Genomic DNA, 8643 nt, shown 5'->3' on the forward strand with positions numbered 1-8643 from the left:
CACCTGGACCTGCACACACACCTGGACCTGCACACACACCTGTACCCGCACACACACCTGGACCCGCATACACACCTGGACCTGCACAGCTGGACCTGCACACACACCTGTACCTGCACACATCCCTGTACCTGTACACACACCCCCAGGGCAGCCCCAGGGGGCCCAGAACCAGCCCCTCCCCGATCCCTCTCCATCCAATCCCTGACCCCCCGACCCCAGGTGTTCTTGATGGGATGCCCTGGGAGGCACTGGGAAGGTGCTATGGGGCACCTAGAGGGCACTGGGAGGCAAGTGGTATTAACTGGGAGCAACTGGGTCAAGTGGGAAGAGTGTGGAGCCAACTGGGGTCAACTGAAAGCAACTGGGATGGGTCTCGGGTCAACTGGTAAGAGTCTATGGGGGGGGTCTAGGGAGGAACTGGGACGAGTTTTGGGCCAACTGGAAGCAACTGGGATGGCCTGGGGAGGAGTCTGGGGTCACCTGGGAGCAAATGGGATGGACTGGGGAGGGGTTTAGGGTTAACTGGGAGCAACTGGGAAGGATCTTGTGTCAACAGGGATGGACCTGGGGAGACTTGATCACAGGGAGTGGGTCCTGCAGACCCCGTGCAGGTCCAGGGGCCATAGGGACTGGGGGTCCTTGGGCTGTGGGACTGTTGGGAGCCATAGGGACTGGGGGTCCCTGTGCCATGGGGCTGTCAGGGGCCATCGGGGCAGGGGGTCCCTGGGCCATGGGGCTGTTGGGAGCCATAGGGACTGGGGGTCCCTGGGCTGTGGGGCTGTCGGGGGCCATCGGGGCAGGGGGTCCCTGGGCTGTGGGGCCGTCAGGGGCCATCAGGGCAGGGGGTCCCTGGGCCGTGGGGCCGTCAGGGACAGCCGTGTCCCCCCGCAGGTGTTTGACAGCGCGGGCTCGTTCCTGTCCTACATCAACACGGCGGCCGACCCGCTGTACGGCCCGCAGGGGCTGGCGCTCACCTCCGACGGCCACGTGGTCGTGGCTGACTCGGGCAACCACTGCTTCAAGGCCTATCGCTACCTGCAGTGACGCCGGAGCGCGGGGATGCCACGGGGATGCCACGGCGGGACGGGCCCGCGGTGCCCCCACGGACGGCTGCCCCCGCGCCGCCCCGGCTTCATGTGCACTTTATCCTGGGGGGCGGCCGGGCCGGGGGGACCAGGACGGGTCCCACGGGGCGGGGGCTGCCTGCGGGTCACAATCTGACCCCTCCTCCCGGAGCCCCGGTGCCCCGGCTGATGAGGGTCCCCAAGGTGCGGGGGGGTGTGTGGGGCAGGGGGAGCCACGGGCAGGGCTGGGGGGGGGCTGGGGGGCAGTCAGTCCTGGAGCCCTACAGGGGCTGCCCCCCCTCCCCGGCCCCAAGCCCCGGCCGTGGGGTGACGGGATGTGCCTGCCTCCCCACGGCACTGCTGCCCCACGGCACTGCTGCCCCACGGCTCCGGGGGGCTCGGGGGCCTGGGGGTCGGCCACCGCACGCTGACAAACTGTATGTACAAAATAAAGTATTCTGGAAGTACCCTGGCCCCTGCTGCCCCACAGCCCTGCCTGCCCTGCACACACCCTGCCCCCGGCACTGCTGCCCCCCGTGTCCTCGGGCCCCCCCGGCCGTGCCAGGCCGAGCAGGGACAGGGACAGTGCCTGGAGCTCGGTGGCACCACGGGCGCTGCCCGGCCTGGGCGTTGTGCCAGCACTGACCCTTCTGCAGGGACAGGGATGGGCTGGGACACACTGGGAGTGGGGACAGGATGGGCTGGTCTCAGCTGGGAATGGGGACAGGATGGGCTGGTCTGTATCGGTCAGACTGGTCCATACTGGCAGCAGGGACTGGCTTGGACTGGTCTATACTGGGGGCGGGGACTGGGTTGGACAGATCTGTATTTATACTGGATCATACTCATCTGTACTGCGCCAAACTGGGCTATAGTGGAGTGGAGACTGGGTCATGCTGGTTCATACTGGGTCAGACTGGTCTGTACTGGGAGCAGGGACTGGGTCAGTGACCTGCTGAGCCACTCAGACCCCACAGGTCCCTGGGGCCAATGGACCCCCGGGGCCACCATGGGGGCTGTGGGGGGGTCCCGGAGCCGTTCCCACCACCCCCCTCCCGCTCAGCCCCCCAGGGGGAACCAGACAGCAACAGAGCTCTCCTGGACCCTCCCCATCATTCCTCACAGCCCCTGACCCCCCCGGGGGGACCCAGGCCCTGGAGGTGCCCAGTGACCCCCTCCCCGAGCAGGGCCGGGAGGAGGATCCAGGGAAGTCCAGGCTGTCCCTGCCCTGGATGCTGGGAAGGCCCTGAACGGGTCACCCTGGGGGGAATCCCATGGCACCGACAGGACAACCAGGGATCAGATCCAGCTGGGGTTGGGAAACACAGGTCCTGCCTGACCCACCTGATCTCCTGCTGTGCCCAGGTGACCCGGTGGGTGTGAGACAGGTGTGGGTGTGTCTGCCTGGAGCTCAGCAAAGCCACCTCCCCTGGCTCTCCTGGAGCTCCTGCAGCCCAGGCTGGGACAGCTCCCGGCTGATGGCCAGATACAGGGAGGGGTGGGAATGGGGAGACATCCAGGGGGGTGAGCACTGCTGGGGTTCCCCAAGGCTCAGTGTGGGGCTGGTCCTGCTGAGCATCTTCATCGATGACCTGGATGAGGGGATCAAGGGCATCCTCAGGGAGTTCAATGATGACACTGAGTGGGTGGGGTGGGGATCTGCCAGAGGGCAGGAAGGCTCTGCAGAAGGATCTGGACAGACTGGATTGATGGGCTGAGGCCAACAGGGTGAGGGTAAACAAGGCCCAGGGCTGGCTCCTGCCCTTGGGTCACCACAACCCCCTGGAATGCTCCAGATTGGGACAGAGGGACTGGAAAGCTGGAAAAAGCCTTGAGGGTGCTGGTGACAGAGGCTGGACATGAACTCAGGTGTGCCCAGGTGGCCAGTGGCTCCTGGGCTGTGCCAGCCCCAGTGTGGGCACAGCCCCAGGGCAGGGACTGTCCCCTGTGCTGGCACTGCTGAGGGACCTCCAGGGCTGTGCCCAGGTCTGGAACCTCATGGAAGAGAGACACGGAGGGGCTGGAGCGTGTGCAGGGAAGGGAGCGGAGCTGGGGAAGGGGCTGGAGCAGCAGGAGGGGCTGAGGGAGCTGGGGGGGCTCAGCCTGGAGCAAAGGAGGCTCAGGGGGGACCTTCTGGCTCTGCAACCCCCTGACAGGAGGGGGGAGCCGGGGGGGGTCGGGCTCTGCTCCCAGGGAACAAGGGACAGGAGGAGAGGGAACGGCCTCCAGCTGTGCCAGGGGAGGCTCAGGTTGGCCAGGAGGAGGAATTTCCTCCTGGAAAGGGTGGTGAGGCCTTGGCAGGGGCTGCCCAGGGAGGTTTGGAGTGCCCAGCCCTGGAGGTGTCCCAGGAAGGCCTGGCCGTGGCACTCAGTGCTCTGGGCTGGGGGACAAGGTGGGGATGGGGCACAGGGGGGATCCATGGGCTGGGAGGGCTTTTCCAGCCTCAGTGATCCTGGGATTCTGTACTGGGTCAGACTGGTCCATACTGGGAGCAGGGATCCCGCAACCCCCCGCGTCCCCATCTTGCCCCAACAGCCCGGGCCAGACCCCCCGGGACGCCCCGGTGCTGCCATTCCGGGATGGGTCAAGAGCTGGAGCCCCGAGACTCCCCGGGCCCCCGGTACCAGTGCGGGGACACGGGCGGTGTGGGGGCACCGGCTCCGGGGGTGGCACCGGGGGGGGCCGCAGGTTCTCCAGCCTGCCCGGTTCCTGCTGCGCCCCCCGGGCCGGACAGAGCCCCCCGCCGCCGGCAGTGCCCGGGGAGGTCCCGGGGGTCCCGGTGAGGGTCCCGGTGGGTTCCCAGCATTCCCGGGGGTCCCGGAGGGTTCCCGCTATTCCCGGGATGGTCCCGGTAGGTTCCCGCTATTCCCGGGGGTCCCGCTCGGTGCCGGCGCGGGAGGGGGCGCTGTCTCTCCGCTGGCCGGAAGCGGAAGTGACGCAGCCCCTGAGCCCCCCCCCAGACCCCCCCCGCGACCCCCCGGCAGCGGAGCCGCCGCCGCAGGTACCGGGAACGGGACCGGGATGGGAACGGGAACGGGGCTGGAGACGGGGATGGAGATGGGGATTGACGGCAGAGAACGGGGGGGATGCGCGGGAGTGACACGGGCCGGCCCCGCTGCGCTGCGGGGGCGATGGGGGGGCCGGGAGCGCTGAGACCCCGCGGGCCCGGCCCGGGCGGGGGGTCCGGGGCCTTCGGGGGTCTCCCCTGGTCGGGCCGCGGGGCGGGAGCGGAGGGACCCCGGGCGGGGGGGAGCCGGGGGGTCCGTGTCCGGGGTCCCCTGCCCGCGCTGCCCCCCCCGCTCCCCCCAGGCCCGATGGACGCGGAGGCGGCCCGGGGGCTGTAGGACCCCCCCAGCGGCAGGAGCGGCCGGGCCGGGCCGGGGGGTCCCGCCGTGCCGGGGGTCGCGCCCGTCCCCGTGTCCTCGCCATGTCGGGGGCCCTGAGCAAGCGCAGCGACCTCGCCAACGACAACCGGTGCCCGGGGCTGAGCCTGGGGCTGTCCCCCGAGCCCCGCACCGGGCCCGGCGGGGCCCCGGCCGAGGAGCTGCCCGGCGGCGGCTGGGCGAAGGCCGGCCGGGACCAGAACCGCAACGAGCTGGAGCCGGGGCCGGGCCCGGGGGCGTCCCCGGGGGCGCTGGAGCCGGGGGTCCAGGCCCGCAACGCCCGGAACGCCGCCGGGGACCCCCGGGCGCTGCTGATCGGCGCCTCGGAGGAGGAGGAGGAGGAGGAAGATGAGGAGGAGGACGAGGAGGAGGAGGACGGGGCAGGGGTCTCCCCGCCGGCCCTGGGCGCGGAGCGGGGCCCGCGGGAGCCCCCCGGGCGCAGCGCCAGCCGCCTCTTCGGGGGGCCCGGCCCCGGCAGCGACGAAGACTCGAGCTGGGCCACGCTGAGCCAGGGCAGCTCCCCCGACGAGCCAGGTGGGCACCACGGTGACTCGTGACTGCCCCACGGCCGCCCCTGCCCACCCCTTCCCCCGTGCCCCCATGGTCCCGTCAGCCCCATGTCTGCCCCCACCCCCAGCTGTGCGCCCACCGCTGCCCCCCAGCCCCAGTTAGCTCCATGCCCCCCCCCCTTTGCCCCCTCGTCCTTGTAGAGCCCTCCTGGGGGTCCCCATGTCCCTGGGCACGGGGGCTGTGTGTGGCTCTGTGTGGGGCTGGGCTGACCCCTCTGACTCCCCCGTGCCCCCCAGAGTCGCTGTGGCCGCGCGACGCGGGGGCACACGGGGACCTGCCCCCCGGGTGGCTGCGGGTGCAGGACACCTCGGGCACCTACTACTGGCACGTCCCCACCGGCACCACCCAGTGGGAGCCCCCTGGGGGGCCCCACGAGACCCCCTCTGATGGCAGCACCCCCACCGAGGCGCCTGCCGTGAGTGGGGACCGGGGGGGTGGCTGTGGGGCAGCTGAGGGATGGGATGGGTGTGGGGTGACCGTGGGGAGGCCACGGGGTGGCTGTGGGGCAGCTGGGGGGAGGCCAGAGAGTGGCCATGTGGCTGCCATGGGGTGACCGTGGGGTGGCTGTGGGGCAGCCTTGGGGTGACTGGGGGCAGTTGTGGGGCATCTGGGGGTGGCTGTGGGTGTTTGTGGTGTTGCCATGGGGCGTCAGGGGTTGTGGATCAGGAGTGGGGTGGCCGTAGTGTGCTGGGGGGTGACTGGGAGGCAACCACGGGGTGCCTATGGTGTGACTGGGGGCGGCTGTGGGGTGGGGTGGGGTGGCTGTGGGACACAGGATGCCCGTGGGGTGGCTGTGGGACACAGGGTGCCCGTGGGGTGGCTGTGGGCTGCTGTGGGGCTGCCCCATGGTGCACCCTGACCCAAAGCACCCTCCCCAGCTCTCCTGGACGAGCTTCGCCCCAGCCGAGACCTTCGGCGACGGAGACTTGTGGAAGGTGAGGGGGGGCAGTGGGGGGAAGGGGGGAGGAGGGGTCAGTGGCCCCCCCAGCCCCACCGAGCCCCCCCTGCCCCCCAGGACCCCACGGCCGAGGAGGAGGAGGAGGAGGAAGATGAGGAACCAGGAGCGTCAGATGCAGAGACGCCGTCGCCAGGCCCAGGATCGCCAGGAGAGGGGTGCGGGGGGGCTGGGGGGACACGGGGGCTGTGGGGTGTAGGGCTGTGTGCCTGGGCCCTAGGGGGAGGTGGGACCTCAGGGCACAAGCAGCGTGGGGGGAGGGAGATCTGGTGTGGGCTGGGAGGCAGGCTCTGGGGGCAGGGACCCAGGCGTGGAGGGTTCCAGAGTCACAGGGGACAGGGATCCAGGTGTGGGGAGTTCAGAGTCATGGGAGGCAGAGATCTAGGTGTAGGGTGGGGGGGCAGAGTATGGGGGTCAGGGGTTGTGGGGTGGAGGGACCCCAGGGTTCAGGAAGCAGTGGTTGGGTGGGGAGGGTCCCAGGGTCTTGGGGGCTGGGGTTGGGGGGGCTCCCAGGGTTTGTCTTCACCCAGAGTCTCTGGGTGAAGTTGCTGACCACCTCCCCTTGCAGCATGGCCCTGGGCGAGGAGGACGTGCTGAACTCCAAGGTAGGGCCGGGCCCTGATCCTCTAACCCACAGGGCCCCTTCCCCACCCCTGTGGGGTCTGGCCCACTGTTGGGGGGCTGAGGGACCCTCCTCAGGACTGCCCTGGGCTGTCACCCCCATGGGAGGGGCCTCGGCCGTGCCCTCCTACGAGTCCCCCCTGACCCAGGACTGGAGGCTACACGGGGAGGGGGGGTGGGTCTCTGTTGGGGGCTGGGGCTGCCCCACGCTGCCCCCTGCCCCTCTGTGCCCAGCCCCACACCCCCCTTGCCCCCAGGGCCTGCCTGTGCGCTCCCTGGGCTGGGTGCAGCTGCGGGAGGAGGAGCTGGGGCCCGGCCGCAGCAGCGGCACCGTCAGCGCCTGCATCCGGCAGCTCTCGGGGCCCCGCGACGGCCCCCCCCGGCACCTGGGGGGAGGTGAGTGACCCCAGACCCCTCCCCGGCCCCCCTCACCGCCGCCCCGGCGCCGGGGGTGGCTGAGGGAGCCCCTGACCCTGTGCCCCCAGGCGCGGGCGCTGCTGCTGCTCGAGGGCCGCACGCTGAAGCTCGTGGACCCCCGGGACCGGGCGCTGCTGCACGCGCAGCCCGTGGGCGGCATCCGAGTGTGGGGCGTGGGGCGGCACGGCAGCAGGTGGGGGCACAGGGTACCGTGTGTGGGGTGGCACGGCAGCAGGTGGGGGCACAGGGGACCCATGTGTGGGGTGTGGGGCGGCACGGCAGCAGGTGGGGGCACAGGGGACCCGCGTGTGGGGTGTGGGGTGGCATGGGGCCAGGTGGGGGCACAGGGGACCCGTGTGTGGGGTGGCACGGGGCCAGGTGGCAGTTGCACGGGGGGCTGGTGTCTGCAGGGGGCTGGGTGCATGTGGGTCTGGGGTCCTGTGTACGTGGGGTGCAGAAATGGGGAGGGGTCTGAGCGTGTGGGGGTCCATGGGGCTTGGGGGTCCCACGTGCATGGAGTGGGGGCTCTGGAGTCCCACTTATGTGGGGCTGGAGGGTTACCATGTATGTGGGGCACAGGGATGGGGGAATCTGGGTGTGGAGGTGGGCAGGGGGCTGGGGGGTTCCGTATGGATGAGGTGTGGGGGTCTTGTGTACACGACTGGGGAGTCCCACGTGTGGGTGGCAGATGGGGGCCATGGGGTCTCAGCACTGAACCCCCCCAGCAGGGAAGGGTGTGGAGCGGGGTCAGACCCAGTTCTGGGGGATTGTGGGGGTCCTGGGGCTGTGGGGGGGATCCATACCTCCCCCGCCCCATCTAACCCTGCTCTGTCCTGCCGTGCTGCCGGGGATGCAGGGAGAGGTACGGCCCCGACCTGCCCCCAGCCCCCCAGTGCCCCCAGGCCCAGCCCACGCTGGGTAGGGAGGGGGCCGGGGGGGTCCTGAGCACGCCCCCCCTTCCCCAGGGACTTCGCGTACGTGGCCCGGGACCCCCTGACGCAGGTGCTGAAGTGCCACGTGTTCCACTGTGAGGGGCCGGCCAGCGCCATCGCCATGGGGCTGCACCGGGTCTGCGCCCAGGTGAGACCCCCGGGACCCCCCAACCCCCCCGGGACCTCCCTGCTGGGCTGCACCAGGTCTGTCCCCAGGTGAGACCCCCCCCCATTTCCCCCCGGGACCTCCCCTGGCCTGTACCACGTCTATGTCCAGGTGACACCCCCAAACCCCGCTTCCCCATCCCACGCCGGCTCTGTGGGTAGGTGAGACCTCTGGGGTCCCCCAGGCCCCCCCAGCCAGCCCCCAGCGTGAGCCCCTCTCCCCCTGGTGTCCCCACGGAACAACCAGGGGTCCCTGGGGATCCCCGTGGTGTGACATCCAGGGGGGCCATGGTGTGATGTCTATGGGGCCGTGGGTCACCACGGGGGTCCGGGGGTGCCCGTGGTGTGACACTGGGGGGGTTTGTGCCCCTTGTCCCCCACCCCAGCTGACGGAGGAGCGGCGAAGCGCCCGAGCAGCGGCCAACGGGCTGGGCACGGACCACCCCCGGCTGGGGGAGCCCCCCCTGCAGGGTACGGGGCATGGGGCTGGGGGACCCCCCTGCAGGGTACGGGGCATGGGGCTGGGGGACCCC

General features: G+C 70.8%; 1 protein-coding gene across 1 annotated transcript; it reads left to right on the top strand.

Annotated features, from left to right (window-relative positions):
- Positions 1–4039: 4039 nt before the first annotated feature.
- On the top strand, positions 4040–8617 carry LOC113962909 (amyloid-beta A4 precursor protein-binding family B member 1-like). Its single transcript, XM_027673700.1, has 11 exons — positions 4040–4068; positions 4377–4984; positions 5257–5435; positions 5899–5955; positions 6036–6133; positions 6544–6580; positions 6854–6992; positions 7082–7206; positions 7870–7875; positions 7979–8093; positions 8497–8617. The coding sequence occupies exons 2-10, from the start codon at positions 4495–4497 to the stop codon at positions 8042–8044; spliced, it is 1197 nt and encodes a 398-aa protein (XP_027529501.1). The 5' UTR covers positions 4040–4068; positions 4377–4494; the 3' UTR covers positions 8045–8093; positions 8497–8617.
- The last annotated feature ends 26 nt before the right edge of the window (positions 8618–8643 follow it).

Source organism: Neopelma chrysocephalum, unplaced genomic scaffold (genome assembly GCF_003984885.1).
Source record: "Neopelma chrysocephalum unplaced genomic scaffold, ASM398488v2 Primary Assembly neopelma1_185794, whole genome shotgun sequence".
Classification (NCBI taxonomy): Eukaryota; Metazoa; Chordata; class Aves; order Passeriformes; family Pipridae; genus Neopelma; species Neopelma chrysocephalum.